The sequence below is a fragment of the Patiria miniata genome, unplaced genomic scaffold (assembly GCF_015706575.1).
Source record: "Patiria miniata isolate m_02_andy unplaced genomic scaffold, ASM1570657v1 HiC_scaffold_3, whole genome shotgun sequence".
NCBI lineage: Eukaryota > Metazoa > Echinodermata > Asteroidea > Valvatida > Asterinidae > Patiria > Patiria miniata.
This window is the reverse complement of record NW_024037069.1, coordinates 28612808-28634369: the sequence shown is the minus strand read 5'-3', so window position 1 is coordinate 28634369 and position 21562 is coordinate 28612808. Positions and strand designations below refer to the sequence as shown.

The window sequence follows — 21562 nt, the reverse complement described above, 5'->3', positions numbered from 1 at the left end:
CTGCCTGGATTATGGGGGGCGTGGCCGGGCGGGGATTTCATGCAAGGCACAGTCACCCAGAAATCGCTTTTATTTTAGTTTAACGTTCATTTCTTGTTTTTAATCTCTGATAAACTTAATTCAAGGATCTAGGTCTGTGATTAAATAAAGTACCTTTTATGAAATGGTGGGACACACTGGGATATTTTCCTAAGAAGGGGCGAGGCCAGGGGCAGGCATAACTTTTAATCTTCCACGACTGGACCAACTCCAAGCAAACACGAAGAAATTAAATAGCGTAGTTAATATCGTAATTCCATTTATTTCATTATCAGTAGGCTTCAACCCGTAGAATTCTTAATGTACAGTTTTTTTTTTACATTACCTTTTGCAATGTGAACTTCTTAAATTTGGGGATTCATCGCACTAGTATAAGATTATTATAATTAACTTATAAAAATGTGTTTCCCACAGTTGTTTTTGTAACAAACTAACATCCTTGATCACAGTTTCAATTGAATTATTCTTTGTCAAATGCCACTCCTGTTGTCCTACCAATTGTGTAATAAGGCACATTACATTTACTGTTCGGACACTTAATGAGTGACAGATACTATTTTTTTCACCTGCTATGATATTCTGCTGGATTCTGCTCCACTTTTTTTTCCTTTTCATTGTTAATTTTGTGATAATTCCAATAATATCAACATCTTGCATTGTGTACCAAAAGGATTTTGAACCCAAGCCACAATATCTGCAGGCAATGCTACGGAGCTGCTGAGCACAGGAATTTGCAAAAGAAGGAAAACAATGTCCAAACAAACACAGGTTAACTAGAACAATATCCTCCTTTCCTGAAATTTGCCAACCGAAATGGAAAGGCCCAGTTTTTATATTGCCGCGTACTCATTGTATGTTATTGCGGGTCACAGATCAAGTTGCAAAGCAATATTTCCTGTTATATAAATGACATACAGATCCTTGTCATTTGATTGGCAGAACTCCCATTCGCCAATGGGGGAATGGGAAATACTATTGAACAGTTAGGATCGATGCTAGTTCCATGACGCAGTATTTGTGTGCAAATGCATGCTGGCGTGCGCGTTCAGCATTACGCATAGTGCGTATTGTCTGTGATACAAAACAAATATAGAGTGGCTTTAAATTGTGAAATGGGAGGAATATTATCGCTCTGTAAAATCTGGACTTTTCCAGTTCACTCAGCTTCGCCTCGTGAAATGGAAAAGTCCAGATTTTTCCTTGCAATAATATTCCTTCCATTTCACTCTGAGCTACTCATTTTTTGTATACTTGATAACTCCCTGAAGTATTAAAGTAAATAGTGGCTGACCACCACAAACATTTCAAGAGCCTGTTTCAATTCATATCTGGGACGAGTTCCGGACAAGCTGTCGATAGAATCACTCACTTTGTCCAGAAGAAGCTCCGCATTGCCCAGGACATGTTATTTGGGAATTTTCATTAGCAACTGCTTGCCTCTCTGATACTGAAAACATCAGTGCAGGAAGACTGCTCAAAAGTTGTTCAAACTCCTGCAACTTATACCCGATACATTGTCCCCAACTTGTCTGGAACTCATCCCAGATGTGAATGGAGACGGGCCTAAACTCAATGAAATCACCTCAAATTAGGCTTCTTTTTCCCCCCCCCCCCCCCCTTCACCGACGTATAAACACTGTATACTCAGTGTGTTACCTCCCAAGCGAAAGTTGGAAAAAAATCACTCGGGTGGGACTCGAACCCAAGACCTCCTGCTTTCACCTCCTTGGAGCAGGATTTGACTTCCAAGAACCAGACTCCCCCCCCCCCCCACCCCGCCCCCCACAAATAGAAAACGTGTATCGACGTCATCTCTTGGTGACCCCCTTTCTCTTTTTCCCATAAAACGGTCTCTTGCCGCCCCGCTGGAACTTCCCCTGTGGATTGGCTGTCTTGGCCGCATCCTTGCTCGCTGTTGAGCCCTTGGAGTGCAGGAAGTTCCACAGCAACGATGCGTTCCCACTGTGCTCCAACGTCTCGGCCAATTGCTCCTGACTCATCGCACTCAGCTCTGTGAAATCGCTGACACATTTGAGAAGACGCCTGCAAAAAATTACATATCAAAACGATTAGCTCATTTGCACGTTAGAGTGCTGAGGGCACTTTGATTGAAAAACACCATCTTTTGGCAGGTGCCTTTGTGCAGGAGCAGTAACTTACTACCTGACTTAAACATTCAGGATTCTTTCAATGTGTAGGACACTGGTTCTTTCAAGTGCTTAGTTTGTGGCCAATCCGATAAAAAAAAGGGAGGCCAAAACAGGCAATTCCCAATACAGTGCACCACCAAGAGGCATGGGCGTCGCGGGGAAGGCAAGGGGGGGGGGGGCAAGTGCCCCCTCTAAAACTGATAAATCGAGAATGTGTTGAGAAATACAAGCATTTTTTGGCAAAATTTTTTTTTGCCCCCCTCTAGAAAAAATCCTGGCGACGCCCATGCCAAGAGGTACCATGGAGTGTAAATTTTTCACAGTGCATTGTGGGAGACGGTGGACAAATTTGCCATAGTGTGGGACACTTAAAATCGTCAGTTTGTACGATCAGTAGCTTTGTAAGCGTATGATTCGAGTATGTTTTTCTTTTCTTTTCTTTTAATAAAGATGGTGTTTTTTTTTAAGGCGGCAGAGTTCTTTGCCCTGATCTATCAAACATTTCCTCAAGTTGTCTACTGACATTCGTTCACATTACGACAATTCGGCCATGTTTTTGTCGACTGTAAACTTTAAAAATAATGGACTCTCCGTGGCAACCTGTTGGTGGTGGACTGTACTGGGAATTGCCAGTATGGCATGTATGGTAGAATTAGTGAGGATCAATGTTATGCAGTTTGCATGCACACTCATAGTCTGAATAAACATGATAGACCATCCATTGATGAGGTCAGCATGAAGCCAAGCGCAAATACAAATTTCAGCTCCCATTGTGAAATTATTTATTACCATCAATATTTCACTTTATGGAGGCATTCCGAGGCAGTGATAAGAAACTCTCTATAGTAGAGCTGATCTCACAAAATCCCTTCCATGCTTTATTTGAAAATTAAACTTAAATCCAGTCAATTGGGATTTAAACTTCCTCCACCAAAATGTACGCCATATTATGGAGAAGAGGAGCCTAACTTCCGCCACAAGACACTGACCTGCAATTGGTGACATTGACCCCAGGCATCTTGAGCAGCATGTCGTAGGGTCCGTGGTTGTACCTGGCTTGCTGGGCTTCCTCGCTCGCTGTCACTGTGGCAGCTGCAGCAGCGTCAGGCTGCTCCCTCCCAGCCTTAATACAAGAACGCCAAACGAAAGGGGTAAGAAAGCTATTATTAATACCTGCTTAGTTGGCTAGTGCACCAGGGCTGGGTGCCTCAAACATCAACTGTGGCAGTGGCTACAAAGGGGTGCATTCATTCCACTTTGGAAAAATAATTATGCAAATGTTGCCAAAAATTCCTGATATTTTTTTGCTGGTGACGGTGGGCCACCCTAGTGTCTAAAGACCCATCGTTGGCAATTTTTGTTAGTAGTTTTTTTAATTTTTATTTAACGAAGAGCGCGCAAGCTTTGACACATCGCATACATGCACGCCTGCTATAATTCGTCGGTTCAGTGCGCAACATCGCGTAGCTGCAATTGGCTCAGTGAGAATTTGTCTCGGACGCCGAATTCGGGCCCAATTCAAAACATGACTCAGCAACTTTTGATATGAAGTCGAGATCCTAGAATATTGTTTTCTTGGCATGTACAGCAATTCACTGAGCTGAAACTCCATCATAGTTGTCCAGCACCCTTCTTTAGATTTTGAGCACTTTTGTTGCTTCAAACAAATGCACAAAATAAAAAATGATGGACTATACCTATAAGCATCAAATGGGAAATAATTTAATAACAGATTTAATTACAGATTTCCAGATGAAACAAATTCTTTTGAGGGTGAAATAAAGCAGGTATCTGGCAGGAAAGCCTTGCAACTGGGAGGGTATCATCAAGGATGATCTCTTTATCACCGAGGGGTTGGAATGTCTAGTACCTTGAGTTCTTCAAACAGTTGTGCAGTGGCATGAGGGCTGGGGCACCACAGGATCCTGAGCTTTTGGAAGTGCATGGTGAGTAGGGCAATCTTAGAGGACAGGTCCTGATAGGTGATCTCCTTGGAGGCAGTGCTTTTGGACTGGAAGAAAATAGAAAGTGACACAAATTCAGCAAATGTAACAACCAATTTTGGTCACATACGCTTCATAGTCGTCAGTATGTTATGACTGGCGAAATTATGCTGCTCATGCTGCTCAAGGCAGAAATTTATGGCAACATCCAACCTATCTCAACTACAGGGGCACAACGCAGAGTCCACCTTGCCGGCCACTGCTACAGAGCCAAAGAGCAAGTTGTCTGCGACCTCATCTGCTGGAGATTGCCTTGCCCCAACAGAGGGAGGAGACCCCTCAACTACGTCGACACTGTATGCAATAATGTGAGCCAGCATGTTGATGACATCACCACGGCCATGGCGGACAAGAGAGTCTGAAAGAGTTTGGTTTCATCCATCTCGGCTGCGGCCGCCCAATGATGATGATGAAAATATATTCCACAACACTTATGGTCCAGCACTATCAAAGCTTTCAGTGAACCAAATTGTTTGCAGCACTAAAACCGAGCTAGTACGTAGTACAAAACAAACATGCGTACCTAATAAAAGTAAGCTTGTGATTGCAACATGAGACTTGAAATCTCTTGTGTAACTTTGCGCGGTTCTGAAAAGAACTTTTGGAGACCCATCTTTTGTGACAGTATTCTCTGACGTCATGAGAAGACAGACAGAGCAAAAATGAGCTTTCTTGCAACGTAGTGCAACCTTAAACTTACTACTATTACCGACTTCACAATGCAAACCTTCAGCTCTTGTCATGCTTACAAACTTAAAGGGAAGATACAACATTTGCAAACATCAAAGAACAAAATGGTCAAATTATCACGAAATATCTCACTGGATGGTTAGCGAATGGTATTCTAAAGCACCCTGTAAAATCATGGCTTCCGGTGTGCTGACATTTTCAAGCAAAGTGGTATTTTTCCAACGCAGGTTGGCCGACCAGCGTTGGAGAAAACTGTTTTTTTTCAAAAACTGCTCTTCATTTTTCATAATTAGTTTTTCCGCATTTTCTTTGCAATTGACTACACACCTGTGGAGGGGTACAAGCCTGCCAGACTGATTCTCTGTTCCCCAAAGTTGACGAACTGCTCTGTTTCTTTTTAAGTGGGGTCAGGGAACCAGACTACAAGAACATGATGTTTTTCTTGGTTTTTCCAGCGTGTACAAGCCCAAACCGTGAAACAAGTCAGTTCAACAATATTTGCTATAACATACTAATCCCCCAAATCCATTTACTACTGAAAATTGCAGCAAGAGCAAATGTTGTACATTCCCTTTAAGATTGATTTGAGAGCTAGCGGGTCAGAAGAAATAAAAACCCTCATTTTGGACTTACTTGCAGTGAAAAAGACTTCTTGGGGTCAAACTCGATGAGCAGCACAGGGTGTTTGTAGTAGCGTGTCATGGACGTGCATTGGTTGAAGAGTCTGCCGGATGCTAAGGAGCTGATCAGATCGCTAACACTCTTCCTCTCAACACACACGTCTGGGGTTAGGATGTAATCACCTACCTGTTGGATAAATGTTACGAAGTTCGTAATTATTGATATATCCTGAATAAAGACCCTTCCTGCCAAGGAGCTGAATTGGCTGCTAACAAAAATTGTCTGTTTGCAGGTTTAAGAATTTGGGATATGCCAAACTTGCGTGATAATGAAATGTCTTGGATGTATTGCAGTTGAAAAGCCTTCGATAGCTTCTGCTTTCCTCTCCTATTCATATATCCACTGGAGAATTAAAACTCTCCTATTGTTTGATCAGTTGCAGACAGTCAAAAATGTCTTCCACTTTCTCTGCCGTGCATTTGTAAACAGACTAGTAGAAAACAGTCCGATCGCATTCGTTTAAACACTGTGACCAGTCAAATTCCATCAACTTTCTAAAGAGGTAACTGATAGGTATACACAGCCAACATATCAATCACCTCCAGTCAAAGCACGGCTATATCAAATGAACAAAGGAATTCTTAATGGTTAAAAACAATAACTTGATTTATTTTGACTGCTGTGGCGTAGCTAAAATTTGCCAGCCAGAGAGGGAGTGATATATATATTTTATTGTCAGCTATAAGGGCATTAAATGGTGAATCTTGGTTGGAGAGCCCTCAAAATTCAAAGGAAGTGATTTGATAGTGTATGCTCTTTTGCCAAAAGAAGCATTTTGAAGATCATGCACACAGCTGTAAGGAGTAAGTGTCCAAGATTAATCCTGGTTGAAGAGCCTTTCTAATGCAAGGGTGCTGAGTAGATGAACAGACATCTCTTGGATCATGAACAGAGGGGTGTCACAGATGAATCCTGGTTGAAGAGTCTTCGGAAGGCCAAGAGCCAAAAACGATGCTAGCCAAAAACGATGCGAACTAGTGTCAGTTTTCTATGAAGAATTGAGAATGGCATACCTCGATGGTAACTGGTTCAATGTCAATTCCTCTCTTATGAATCAAAGAAGGAAGTTCGCTCCGGAATTCACGCATGTCAACAATCACCTACAACAGTTCAAAAGAACAATTAAAGTCAAAAGTAACACTCTCAATTTTATCCTAGAGCCTCGCAAGCAAAGTAACAGAGCGCATTGGGACTTTGTGTAAAATGCGCTTTATATAAAGCACATTGCATGTGTCTTGGCCAAATCAAAAATTCAGATTTGGAAAATATGGTAAATAAGATGCCAAAAAGTTATTATTATTATTTTTTATTTAATTCTTACTGTTTGTGAAACCTAACGATTCTTCTAAAACACAAAGCTTGGAAACCTAGACAGGGAAGAAAGTGTTTGAAGTTGGGCGGAAACCCAGAGTTTTATTGCAAAAAAAGGGAATGAAAACCAAGGTCAAAGAGATGGAAGACGGCCTCTCTTCAAATGTCACCTCATTCTCCATTTTTCACAACATAAACCCAAATATATATTTTTTTAAAAGAAAAAAAAGGAAGACTACAAAACACTTGGAGACACAATTTAATTATGATCGAATCTGTTCTCTCTTTTGAACCCACCTTCTGTTGCACCTGTCCCTGTGACTGACGCCCACCAGCTCTGCTACTGCTACTCTGCAGGGAACCAGTGGCTGATTGTTGGTCCCTGTTCAGCTGCGGTGCCGTGTCCCCGTGGCCCTCCACTTCCTCTGATAACACCATGGTCTGCGAGAAATTATATCCCTCTCATTACATTTTTGTAAAGGGAAGTTATAACAATAATTTGGGGGGCTAATCATCCTTACTTGCAGCTGAGAAGCTGAATTGCAAAGAACGTGGCTACAACGTGGTCGAGCTGAAGGCATTCGCCATTGGCAGCTGCCATTCGACCAATGTCTGACCACGGAGCACAGCCAGAGATCGAAAACGTTGATTTTCGTGGTGGGATTTTCATGGGAAGATGGAAAAGCCTGCATGCAACTGAGAACTCACAAAAAAAGAGAAACTCCAAGCTTCACAAGACTCTCTCCAGTGTTTTTCAATTTTGAATGGCATTCAAGAGAAAATTAAAAAAAAAATTAGAAAATCAAGTGATCAAAGAAAAAGTTGCATACCTGAAAAGGTTACAAGTGCATTGATTCTAATAGTGTTTACCTAAAACAGTTACCAGGAAATTATTGGAAAAAGAAATTAACGCTTGGAGTAAAGATGTGTACAAAACACACTGATTTGATTCCACCTGGCATTTTTGCGAAATGAGAATCATGTAGAGTTTGAAAGGATAATAACAAATCTTTCCCGAATCTTCTAACCCCCCCTCTGTGAAGTAAACAAATTACACATTTTTTATACTAAAACTTTCAGGGGGTATCAAGTCCTATTACCAAGACTTTACTGAAAATTCTTGGAGACCTCCTTCGTCATTATCGTTATTTCCATTTAACGTCCATTTTTCCCACACTGTGGGGTGAGACGTTGTCTTTCCTTAATGGCCCTGTTCGCTGCTGTAGGTCATGCATTTCCGTATGCACGCAGCGTACACTTTGCCTTTTACTTTTGGGGGTGGTGCTCTGGAGGTCAGGAAGGGGGCCACCTCACAAAACTTTTTCCAACCACTTCGTATCCTTGCAGTCACTGCAGCCGCCACTCCTACCCCAGCATCTATCATATCACCTAGATAGCAAAACCTGATCACTTCATATTCCTTGTTGATTTTAAAGGACTGGAAAGAATTGAAATGAATGACTGCCAAACAGTTTAGTCACAAAAATGTAATGGTTAAAAGCTGGTTTCTACTTCACACGAATGTGAATGCGAAGTTAATTTGACGGAGTTGAAATGTATTCAACGTTTGCGTATTCACAGTGCAAAACTTGCAGTGAAGTCGCAAATTCAAGTTTGCGTTCATTTTCTTGCCGAGTTTGAATCGGCCTCAATTCTGAACCTGAAAGGTTACTTATGCTGTGTTTCAGGCAGTATTATGTTGAATTGGAATTGTGATCGTTGTACTTACGGCCTTCTCTCTGATCAAGTGCTCAAAGGCTTGTTTCTCCTTGCGTAGGCTGGTCAGGTAGCGCTGCTCTTCAGTGGAGCCTGAGTAGATGAGGAAATAGACTCTGAGAGGATGGCCTGGCCTGCTGGCCTTGAATACCTGCAACACAAACCAGTTCATACAAAATGTGCATCAAAATACATATGTGACAATGATTCAATTTTTAAAAACACACTTTCCATGGCAAAAATTATGCCCATCTGAAGTTCAGGTTGTCAAAAAGGTGAAACAGAGAAATTGCCTGTTGAAATTTCGGAGCGATTTAACAGCAATACTTTACAGGCTTATTACTCGCTGATATTAAAGTTGATGTATACATGCTTTTTGGATGTGGCACCTTGAAAAATAGATTTTCAAATTGAATTGATAATTTTCTAGCACTACATTAGTTATGAGCTTTCCAATGAGACATCGCACGAAAAAATCGACCGATGACAAGTAATCAATTAATTAATTTCAACTTTTAAATTAAGAGCGGGACGCTCCTAACTCGTTCTGAATAGTGTGCGCAATTTCTGAAAAGGAGCGCGCCATTTAAAACCACTTTTTAAAACTGTATAAAGGCCTGCAAAAACAAACAAGCAAATTTATTTGTTACAGGACATTATATTCCTTTAAATTTCGTTTGGAAAAGAAAATCCAAATTTTGAACAAGCACGTATACACCAACTTTAATAGAGAAACAAGACAAATATTGTCAAGAACGGGACAATGTTTTTTTATTTGCCGACATGATTAAAGACAATCATATTTATTTAGGACAGGAATAAGCTCGGCATGAAGTACTGTAATAGTTACTAGTCTCACCTCCAGCTGCCTGACAAACTGTATTTCAGCATCGTACAGGATGACAAACATCGGCTGTACTTCCTGCAGTGTCTTGCTTAAGCTGTAAGGATCTCTGCAACAGATGATGTCAAGACATAATGAACAAAGTCAATCACTGAGCCATTGGTCTACGAGCATGACGAGTACTAACAGCACAAACATTGCTGGCGCAGCCGTCTTCAAATAGCAACTTAAAACTTCTAGCTCTTTGCAGTACATTGTGATAAACCTGATGATATGACAAATTGGCAAAGACATGCACACTAGCCTTGACTGGTGTGCATTAGAAACGGGTTTACTTCACCTAAAGTTAACCAACTCTTTTCAATGCAGTTTTGCCAATGTGGCTTTATGGACTCAGTGGTCAAATATGCTCCTCAACAGTGAAAATGCTAGAAATTAATGCTGCATGTTCAGCACTCCTCTCAGATAATACAATAGGTATACTCACAGTAGCTGATACTTAAGCAGGTGAAAGGGGGACACTGGACTGATCTTTCTTACAAATCTTTTCTAGTGGGGAAAAGTGGGTGCCTGGCAGGAAGTTGCAAGCACCTAGCAGGTTTCAAATCGACATTCTCTAAGGCAAGATCACAAATCAGACATCTTAACCCTTAGATTACAGGGGAGTCAGGTTGGCGTAGCGGTACTTTCCTCGCCTTCCACCGCTGTGACCCGGGTTCGAATCCCGCCTGGGCCAATATGTGGATTGGGTTTTCAGTCCCTGCCTGATACCGTGGGTTTTCCCCAGAATATTCTTCTGGGCTTTTCCTCCCACCTCTAAAACTGTAACTTCTTCTCATTGTCTTCTCTCCACAGGTTTCTTCAGGCTTGCGAGCTACAGTGCCTAGGGCACTTTTGAGGAATCCTTGGTTTCATTACCAGAAATGATTAATAATAATAATAATAAAAAAAACTTTCACAAGGATGGATCTCCAGCAGTGCTTACTTGCATCCATGCAGTGGGTGTATGACAGTCAGCGGTGAGGCGGTGATTCCATAGTAGGCCTCGGGAGATGATACCAGCAGTAACTCCTCATCCTGTCTCTCCTCCGAATCATCGGCAGACTCCATTTCTACATCGTTATCATCATCTTCACTGGCTGATCCCTGCAGGAGAATAGAGCAAAACCACATTCCCTTTATTTCCCGAAATTTTGTAACTGTTACGAATAGGAATATTATGCATTCTGTTCACAATTATCCTCTCATAGAGACAGTTGGCAGAAACCACTTGGAAGGACTAAACTGGATTCTTAACTGGATTCCACTGTTCATGCAAACCACCTTCAATGCTATTTTCCCCAAAATATTACCGCTTCGCGCGAAACAATTTCACGTGGTAATTAATACAAGTCATATCTTCACTTTGAACGTATTCTCTATCATTACATTTTTACTTAGGTACTTTCCTGGTAATTGCCATGATTCTTCTTGGCTTTAAAGGTATAGTCCATCATTTGTAATCTGAGCATTTTGTCCATTTGAAGCAACAAACATGCTCAAAATCTAAAGAAGGGTGCTGAACAACTAACCTGATGAAGTTTCAGCTCAGCTTCAGCTGTATATTTTGAGAAAAACAGCATTCTCGATTTCAAATCAAAAGTTGCTGAATCATGTTTTGAATTGGGCCTGAATTCAGCGTCAAAGACACGTTCTCACTGAGCCGATTGCAGCTACGCGATGTCACGCACTGATCCAACAAATTATAGCAACCGCGCACGCGCGTGTGCGTCGTGCCAACGCTTGCGCGTGCTTCGTCAAGTAAAAAAAAAGAACCGTTGGAAAGGCCTTCTTTTGTTGATTTCTTCAAAATGACATCTTGCCAGAAAGAATAATTTCATAGGGAGTTCAGAACTCTTACTATCTTTCAACCAAGTATGTTTTTTAACAAGAATTACATCAGTTACTTTTTGGAAAGCTGCAAATGATGGACTGTAGCTTTAAGACAGCACAAGAGACAGAAATGAAAATCATTGCAAGACAGCTCATGAAGTTATTTCAAGGAGACAGAGTAGTGCATGAAGGACAAGATTTGTTTTTGTTTTCAGAAGACATCATGAAATGAACCTCTAGTCTTTCAACCATTCTAAGCCCTCACCTCCTGTGGTCCTCCTTTAGCTCGCACCATCTGCGTCAGGGTGAGTGTTTTCTCTTTGGCATCGCTGGTATCCTCCTTTTCCGACCTTTGACCTCTGGCTTTCCTTCTTCCCCTGGTTGGCTGATTCTTCCCGGCCTTGTTGGGCTAAACAAAGCAAAATTGTAATTTTGGGATCAAGATATACTTATTCTATGTTTTTTTCCTTTCAATTATATGATGTATCTGAGAGAGGAATTAAAAGAACAATTGTATAAAACTTTGTATAAAAGACAAAGCTTTGACTTTTTTGGGAACTTTTGCACTGGGGAGATGTTTGGATATTGGATTTGCCATTCATTGACAAATTTGTATAAGCACTGTAGGCTCAAGATGGCCAAGATCTTTTGAGTAAAAAGGAAATTTCAAGATTGCTTTGGTCCTGCGAATAAAGCTTTGCTATATATATTACCTGAAAATTTATTTCGTAACTACAACAAAAACATAATCGCAAATTGACAAAGAGAAAATCTTCCAATGTGTTCTGTTATTCATTCCACTGTAAGGCCAATTACCATCTGTTTTGCTCCTTGGACGTCACCGGTATCCCTGCCTGACTGGTCCCCTAGCGTCTTTGCATACAGTCTCTGCAGCAGTTTCTGTCCGCCATCTTGAAGGTATTCCTTCAGCTGTGCACAGGTTCTGTCATCGCTGGCACAGATCAGGATGCGGTTACTGTTAAATTCTGAGTCTATGTACAAAGTAGCGAACAATAAGCCAGTTCAGTATCTCAATGAAGTAGTCCCTGTCAAAGGTCAGTTGGGATAAAATCGCTGACGTGATGATACGCGATGTTACGAGGACGTCCATTTTGCTTGTAATTAACACACGAGCGTCATGCGTCCGTCTCCATGAGCGTTCATGCACCTTCGATTATCAGAATGAGTCGTGACCCATTTCATTGTGCGCATGCGCAGTTGAAATACCGAACTGGCTTTGGGCAGAATTAAATCTTGAATCAAAAAGACTTTTGTTTTTCTCCCAACACAGACTACACTGTAATAATCCTGCAGTTTTTTTCACGCAATTGTAATGCAACCCAGCCATTTAGATTGTGATACATCTTTGAAATAAGTCTTGAAAAGAAATTTCAAAAAAAATCATACTGAACAGTTGAACACACTTCAAGTAATCATTGCAGGAACAGATGGGGACACAAGAAACCAGAAACACATTGGGCGTATTTCAAACCCCGTTCTCGTGTAAATGATCACGAGAATGGGGTTTTGAATGACGAGAACCAAGATTTTCACTCCCCACTTATTGTTGTGTAGATGAAGAATGTCAAGAACAAAGATGGCGGACTTTATTTAGGCCCCTACCGCAACTTGCATTAATTTTTGTGCATAAAATTGAAAGCACTCATCAAGTGCAGGAGCAGTTATGATAAAAAAAAGAAAATTGTACGCGATCATAGAGTGGGCTTGTCTTTGCCAATATTTATAGATGGCCAAGATTTAAATTTTTTCATAAAATCAATCATTTTCCTTTCTTTTCATTCAGAGTTTTATTACGGTGGCTGCCATCTTGAATTTTCACCCAGCTGCACTCCACAAGTACTTGGGCGTTCGTAATCGGCAATCTGAGTACACTGTTTGTGGGTCACTCCAGAACGGGGTTTCGAATACACCAACTGTGTGCACCTAATCAATTTTAATATACTAAGAGTGCTTAAACCGACAGCACTTTAGGCATGTTAGAGGAATGTTTTTAAGTGTGGGCAAATGGCAAATGTGGTACAAAGAGCTCTGTTTTGATACTATAGTTCAATATACAGCTACAGTGTTTGTTCAAATGAATATAGTAATACACTTGTACCTTATTAAAAATGTAAACTCTAACTTACTCATAGAGGCACTTTCTTGTTTAATTTCCTCCATGATTTCAGACAGCACCTTCCATTTGGGGTTTTCTTCCAGGTTGAGTTCTGAGAAACCAAAAAAAAAAAATGAAAACCGTGGGTAAAAACAGTCGATATAAACTGTGCAAGAATTAGTTGAAAGGGTGATATTTAGAATATTAATTAGATTGACTACTCAATACAAGGTTTTGGCCTTCACCGACGTGTAAACACTGTATACTCAGTGTGTTACCTCCAAAGTGAAAGTTGGAAAAAAATCACTCGGGTGGGACTCGAACCCACGACCTCCTGCTTTTTAATGCAGACGTAGAACCGCCATAGGTCATGCGACATTCATTGACCAAATTACCAATATGCAAAGACAGCATTTCTGTACCATTTGAAATTGAATACAGTTAAGTATGCACAATCTCCTAGTAATATTTACCACGAGTAGCTGGTATCTTGTCACTGGTACCCTCGCTGTCCTGTGTTGATTTTCCCTTCGCCTTCTTGGATAATTTATACACTCGTTCTTTGGCATGCTGCAGTAAATGACAAAAAAATTTACTGAATAAAAAACACAACTCCTAATGTTAACATGCTGTAAAATAATAGGAATCGTTGATAATGCTAAATGCTAAAATTGTGTACAAATGGCAAAGAGCTCCAATATTGAAGGCCACTCAAGCCCCATTGCTGGTTTTCAAGCAGACCCAGGTGAAAAAGTAGGATAACAGTAGGATCCAAATTTATTTGAAAAAGTAGGACTTTATAGGACAAAATCAGGAAAAAAGTATGACTTTTGCGGGCTTTCAGGAGCAGTTTTGGTTGATACTCACCCATGTCCACAGCATCACAAGCTTTATTTGGCATGTTCTGTACTCACAACACTTGTGCTCCACCCTCAACGAAGCTCTTGGAAGTACAGTTGCAGTACTCCTGCGCCCAAACCCTTCATTGTTTGATTTACATATGACAGTGTGTAACACCGTTATGAAAAATATTCAAGGAGATTTTTTTTTCGGAAGTTGTGGGACAACAGTAGGAAAAGTAGGAAGAAGAAGGAATTTCTATTTCTAGAAAAAAAAGTAGGAAAAGTTAGGAGCAAGGTAAACAAAAAAGTAGGCAAATGTAGGAATACTTGAAAGCCTGCCATTGCTGTTGTGAGAACACACTTTGGGGCATTTATCTCATATGCAGACACGACACTTTATTTGTGCACTTCAAAGTTCAAAATTAGTCGTATTTAGTGTGTGCTTTATGTTCAGCAAACCGACGTGCGGTTGTGATGTGTCTTTACAGGTGCTATTGTGCAGTCTTCAAAGCACCATCTACTGTCCCCCCAGAGTTTGTTGAAAGATACAACATAGTAATCTTACCACAAACATGGATTCAGCCGACTCCATGAACAGCCAACCAGAGTTATTGGTTACGGTCTTCTCATTAGTTCTGTGGGAAAAACAAATGCAAAATAGAGATTGACATTTTTCACTGAGAGAGGCCTCAGAATGTGGACAGTGACTACAATTGCTTTTTCTGCACGGCTCACATTGTAAGATCCTTGATTTTTCCCTTTCAAGTTTTGGAAGGATGCTCTCATGTAGATCTTAGATTCAGAGAATGCGTGTTTAAAGAGAAAACTCATTTGGGTATGCAATGCAGGCTCTGTCAATTAATGTAATGGTCTAAGCTGCACGACCCACATGTATCATTTGGTGGAAGGGGGGTAGGGCTGTCCCGAATATATCGAATACTCAAATATTTGATCATCAACCAAGTATTCAAATAGCTTAGAAGAAGAAAAAATTACAGACATTCACACGACTATGTGGTGTTATTTTATTGAAAGTTGTGGCACTTATAGTGTCAGGTACCACTTTTTTGTCGACAGTAACTTTTTTGCTCAGCAGGTTTAAAGGATATGAACAGGATATTAGTAGGTCGTTCAGCATATTGCTAAATGAGTAAACGTGTTAAATGTCAACCACTTTAAAAAGTCGACTCACATTGTTTTGATGAATTTTTCTTCAAATATTACACAAAAAACACACAATTTTGGCTTATTTTAATGTGGCTAAGTAATGATTTCAAAGTTGAATGCATTTTACTCACCTTAGAGATTTCAGAAAATTATAAAACGTAACACAGTCGTACTGTGTCAGGTAGCTGTGAAACAAAAACACACAATAAATACAGTAAGTACACACACATGGTTAATAACCACTGTGTTGAGATGATCTGAAAAAAAAATCAACACAATTTTCAATATTTAAAGTAGACGTATGGTCCCACATGTGTCATATGGACCTAACTTTGTGATGCGATCAAGCTAAATGAGTCGTTTGTCGACCCTGGTCAACTTCTTTCTTTTTTTCAGATATGGAAAAAACACAGTTTCAGCATTACTGCTGTGAAAACCGCATGCTGATACCATCTTTAATTCAAAAATTATGAAGTTGGAACACCAAGAGATGTGATGAAGTGATGTGATGAAGTGGCCCTATTTTGGCCTGCATCTCCAAATGAAAATTCCCAACAAACGACTCATTTAGCTTGATCGCATCACATTATTAACTGCTTACAATTACTTTGGATTGGTGTTCAAAAGCCAGCAGGAAACGTTCAAGGTTAAAAATACTCACTACAATAGCATCTGGAGCAGCTTCAAGTCGGCAATAAGCTGTTTTGTGGTGGCGGTCTAAATTGGTGAAAAACAAGGTATTGTGAATTGAAACAAGAAAAAAATATCTTATTTTTATGCTCCAAATATCTACAATTGTGTATGCCACTAACTTTGCGAGAAAACTTCGAGAATTAAATTGTAAATGTGATTTATGGTTAACATTTTTAAGTTGTTTCGGTGTACACACTGCCAAAACAGCTCTCGTTTTCTCTCGTTTTGAAGTATTTTTTTTCCTTCCCCCCCCCTTTTTTTTCCTTTTTCAGACTCATCTCCATAGGTTTTGTACACATTTTTCTCCCATCTGTACACTTTGACACTCAGATCTGATCGACTTCAGACTTGGCACACAAAAAACATAGACAACCACCTAAGGCCCCCCCCAAAAGTCTTCGGTTGCTGGTATGGAGCTCGCCCCAAAAGTGGTGCGACGACACAGCTTTCTTTTTTTTTTACTTTCTTTTTCTTCAAATGTCGGCTGATGACTGCAAGTGATGCCACACTAAATTTAGTGCAAAATTTATGGGAGTCCAGAGAGGCCACATAAAGCTTATACTCGATCGTAACCCCATCTAAGAACACGTTAAAATTGTGCAGCAGCAGGATTCCAGTCAAACCAGTAAGTTTGGCAGTTTTGAGACCTCATCTTACATTGAAAAAAAACCTTTTTCATTTTGCCAATGCGCATGGCAACGGGGACGCGCGCGCATACCAGAAACCGGAGCCTTTTTTGGGGGGCCTAACGATGTATGCCAAAGGTTTTCATCACGATGATGTCGTCCGGTGTCAAGTTACGTCACACTAAAGATGCACTTTTTCTCTATAGGGTTTGTACACGTTTTTCTTCCATCAGTACACTTTGGCACTTTCGTACATCTGATTGACTTTGGACGTGGCAGGCACTTAGACCACCACCCGAAGATGGTCCCTGACGCTTTTTATCATGAAACAGCTGGGCAATTCCACGGTTACTCACCTTACATTTTCGTAACATGTGTAACCGATTTTGTGCGTCTTCTTTATCATACTTAACAAATTTTTCCGTATGTCATCTTTGGTGCTTAGGTAGGTCTTGGTCTACTCTATCCACCATGGGGATAACAGTTATTAAACCTTTTCAGTAAGGTAATTACAGCCCAAGGAAATTCAAAAGTACATCAAAAATGTAACGTGAGTAACCGTGGAATTGCCCAGCTGGTGTTTGTTCACCAATACATTTCTAGTTTTATTTGTTTATTGTTTTTAAGGGGTCAGCAGCAGTGGGTTGGGTACAGAAATAAGAGTTGGGATTTGGTACAGGGTAGTGGGCTTCAGGGCACAGAAGGCTGTGGGTTGCATGGGTTAGGGGCACTGATCTCTATATAAAGACTGGATAGCTAATAAAGAGCCACACAATGAATGAATTTGACGCCATATTGGTGAGACCGGCTGGTGATCTACAAAGGACAAGTTGCTGTCTTTCTAGACAGCATGATTTCTTTTGTAACGTCGCGGTTCACTTGACTTATTTTGACCACCACCACTGACCAAGGTTTACTACAGTTTTTGTAACGTCGTGGTTAATTTTAAAATGCTGCAAATCACTTTTTCGGCGTTTTTTGAAATAATAACCAATACGGAAATGTGTCCCTTTTAGAACATCATAATATGCGTACGTGACCAAAATGCGCGTCAACTGTTGATACAACGCGCGCGTATTTATGCGTAGAACGTTCGTATTATACACGGCCATCTTCGTGAGACTGGGGGCGAATTGGTCAATATGCAAAGTCTACTGTGTGAATGTTGTATGCATATCCGCTATCCAGTCTTTATATAGAGATCAGTGGTTAGGGGAGGGGAGGGGTTTACAAACATGTAGAAGCAGAAGTGGGATAGGACAAAGCAAACATGGAAAGAATGTTGCAACCTGATGCTGCTTTTTCTTCACATATCATCTCAATGAAGGTCAGTCATTGCAAAAATGATGGTAAAACATGAATCTGGGCTTGAGAAACATTTCCAATTTGTTAGGAAATACTTAAAAAATTGTCTTGACTCTCCATAGACTTTGTACACAACCGCTGAAGTAGTGTCAGGTTGCAACATTCTTTCCACAAATGTTATCATGGGGAGAGGGGGAAACAAATGACACTTTCCCTCACCAATTGATGCCATAGGGGTTGGAGTTGTCTCCGTATAGCTTGCTCTAAGGATTTCCGACCGATAGCCGACTCCACTGTGACTTCAGAGCTGTCTAGCTGTAAGCAGATACGTACCACGCATGAGTTACGAGACATACTGTCTGGCCACATGAAGACAATATATTTCAGAAATGGTTTTTGCAATTTGTTTTCTTAAAAATGACTATCCAAAAGGCTGATATTATATCTGGTCTAACATTCTTTACAATTTCATTTCATTTCATTTCAGAAACATTTATTTCCACATGAATAAGCACTTTAGAAAACAAAACAATTGTTACATAAAAACTACTAAGTGGAGGCATTACACAAGAAGCCGGAGCTTATAAACGGAATGCCTTAAACACAACAAAAAATATATATATACATATAAACAATACTAAAAAAGGAAGACTAAAAAAATTCAAAGACAAAACACAACAAAACAATGAAAACAGAAACAGACAAACAAACGAAGTGGACATAAACTTAATAAACTTCACAGACGGACATACGAAACATACTATTAAAAGAACTCTATGGGTTTTATGTCATGTATGTACATACAAACACATGTCAAAGAAGATAGAGTTTTCTACAATATTTTGTTGTTCTCTCTTTGATATCGGCATCCAAGGGGAACTCTTCAGTAGGAATCGATTTCTTACCGATGGGTTGCATCGTTGGACCTCCTTGATGCAAGCAGCTATGATGTCTAAGATAGCTGTCTGTATGGCCAGCATGGAGGGGCTCAGCTTCAGCTGAATCTCAACTACGTCCGGCTGAGAACAAAACAAAACAATCAATATCACAATGTAAACCCGCAATCAACTGCATTTTCAACTGAGATGTCAAACTCAATCCAGCCTGAAGTTTAGTGCCAGATTTAGTCTGTGACAGCACAGAAAAACAGAGAGCATTTGGTTCTAAGCTTTTTTAACCTTGGGCTGAAAGCAGTGTATGTTCTAGCCGTTAATAATACTGTACAGGCTTCACAACAAGTAAAGTATTGGCTGAACTAGTCCGAATATTTGGGGCTCTCAATGCTGCGTACGAGAAAAGATGCAACACAAGGAAATAGACTGGCACCTGAAACAACCAGTCCAACAACCCTTCAGTACTGCATCCATCAACTGTGCACATTGAAACATCTGGCATGTCCGGTACTGGTCTCTATTTCTACATATTTCCCCATAGTCAGCCACCAGACTAATGAAGCGGTCAGTCTTTTCAAACATTTGGCATGATTGGGACCATGGTGGGACATTTACCAAGTCTTTAACCTCAATTTGAAATCACTTGACTTCCCTCTGATGTGCAAAAAAAATTGAAGAAAAGTCTTTAAAAACTGAATTGAGACTTCAATCTTGGTTTGTGAAATACTGAGGACCTTGTCTTTGCCCAATGACAATTTTGGAGAATTTTGCTGGCTAAAGAGTGAGTTAAGTTGGTAGGATTTCGTTTTGCGTGTTTTTCAGCACGCATGGTCCCAATCTGCTACTGATCTAATGCTTTCAGATGAGTTGGGTGCAGCATGATGTAAATTTTAAGTTCTTTCTCAAGAATCATTATAAAGCATAAAAGGGGAAGGAATTGACTTCTTAAAATTTTTATTACTCTTAGCTCACCTTATGTGCATCCATGAAATCAGTTACAGATGCATGGAACCTAAAGCCAAAAAAATAAGAGACAGTTGTTTATCACAAAGTATGAAAATAAAAGCAGCGGCAGTTTGTATACTAATAATTAGGATAAGTTGTAATGGGGGAAAAAAATCGATGATTTTTACCAAATTATGAATGATGACTGACTTCCTCAAGATTTACGTGACTGTTTTTAAGGATGGGTTTTGGGAGTTGGGTGGGGGGTGGGATTGGGTGGGGTAGGGGATAGTGGAAGGGAGAACCAAGTCAGATTTTTTTGTCTATAAGGTTCCATAACTTCAGAGTCCTTGTCCTTCAGAAGACCAGCAAGTAATACCTTTGAATACCTTTTTTAAAGGTAGCGTACATCATTTGTCATTTGTGCATTTTTTTTGTTTGAAGCAACAAAAGTGCTCAAAATCTAAAAACAGTTGCTTAACAACTAACCTGATGAAGTGTTAGCTCAGTGCATGCAGTATATTCTGAGAAGACAATATTCTAGGATCTCGGTTTCAATTCAAAAGTTGCTGAGAGTCATGTTTTGAATTGCGCCCGAAATCAGCATCCCGGACACGTTCTCATTTAGCCGATTGCAGCTACGCGATGTCACGCACTGAACCGACAAATAATAGCAACCGCGCAAGCATGTGCGTTGTATCAATGCTTGTGCGCACACCCATTCACAGATTCGCCCAATAACAAACCAACTACTAACGGAAATTTCTAAAAACGTGTCACTTGACGCATCTTTGGAAATGGCCTTCTCTAATTGTTTTTTTTTTCAAAATGACAGCATGCCAGAAAGAATAATTTCACAGGGAGTTTATTGCCATAACTATCTTTAAATCACGTAAGCTTTTCAACAATAATTTCGTCAGTTACTTTCTGGATAGATGCAAGTGATCTGCTCTACCTTTAAGTTTGTAAAAAGTTCACAAGATTGACCCAGGCTACCTTGGCCAGAGGAAGAGCTTGCGGACGAACAGGTTACGCATGACTCGCTCCAGCTGGCAGAAGCCGGCAGCAAAGGACTGCGGCTGGTCTGACAGCGCCTTGATGAATCCCGTCTTGTTCTTCTGACGGTACAGACGCAGGATAAATGCCTCCTGGCAGGACTCTATGATCCTAGAAAACAAAAATCAATCAAAAATGAGTGGGTACCGTAGCTGTGAAATGACAAGTTGTTGTGATTCACGGCCCAAGTGGTTTACCAGGGCCCATTGGAGAACTGGTGGAACATGAATTCTCCAAAATATGGGTTAAAAAGATTGGCAAGAGGAACACAATGTAACCAGACATAGCTCTAGACTGGAAACGTTGGAGGGTTGTGCTTGATCCAATTTTGAGTCCTATTTTTAATATTGAGTTTGGTTTTTTTCAGATTGAGTATACATTCGACCATTTGTAACTTAAGTCATTTTTAAGAACATTGGTCTTTTGAGATAACGCAGATTCAAGGCATTATTCCATTCGGTAAAAACAAGTAAGTTTACCAAACCAAATAGTATTCTGTCAAGACCCAACATATTATTCAGCCAAGGAAATTTCAATATTCATATAATGCCAGCCTACAAGCTCCGTGCGCCAACAAAAGAGGGCTCGTTTTTACCATTTTTGAGAGCCACTT

The 21562-nt window shown here is 40.3% G+C and overlaps 1 protein-coding gene across 1 annotated transcript; it reads right to left on the bottom strand.

Moving 5' to 3' along the window:
- Positions 1-1651: 1651 nt before the first annotated feature.
- Positions 1652-21175, bottom strand: LOC119736628 (DNA repair endonuclease XPF-like). Its single transcript, XM_038210642.1, has 21 exons — positions 21147-21175; positions 20890-21060; positions 19921-19960; positions 18961-19074; positions 18275-18370; positions 16093-16148; positions 15563-15616; positions 14830-14899; positions 13896-13992; positions 13466-13534; positions 12123-12298; positions 11572-11715; positions 10420-10580; positions 9450-9543; positions 8604-8741; positions 7172-7315; positions 6577-6663; positions 5516-5689; positions 4060-4200; positions 3179-3312; positions 1652-2082 (listed from the first exon to the last, which is right to left on the bottom strand). The coding sequence occupies exons 1-21, from the start codon at positions 21173-21175 to the stop codon at positions 1848-1850; spliced, it is 2424 nt and encodes an 807-aa protein (XP_038066570.1). The 3' UTR covers positions 1652-1847.
- Between the last annotated feature and the right edge of the window lie 387 nt (positions 21176-21562).

Bases quoted from the DNA above. Each gene is read 5' to 3' on its own strand.
- LOC119736628 (XM_038210642.1), bottom strand. From the start codon at position 21,175: ATGTTCCACCAGTTCTCCAATGGGCCCTG. The intron at 13,993-14,829 runs GTAAGATTACTA...CATTTACTGCAG, and splicing joins CGGCTGAATCCATGTTTGTG to CATGCCAAAGAACGAGTGTA. The intron at 8,742-9,449 runs GTGAGACTAGTA...TTTGTGTTGCAG, and splicing joins AGTTTGTCAGGCAGCTGGAG to GTATTCAAGGCCAGCAGGCC.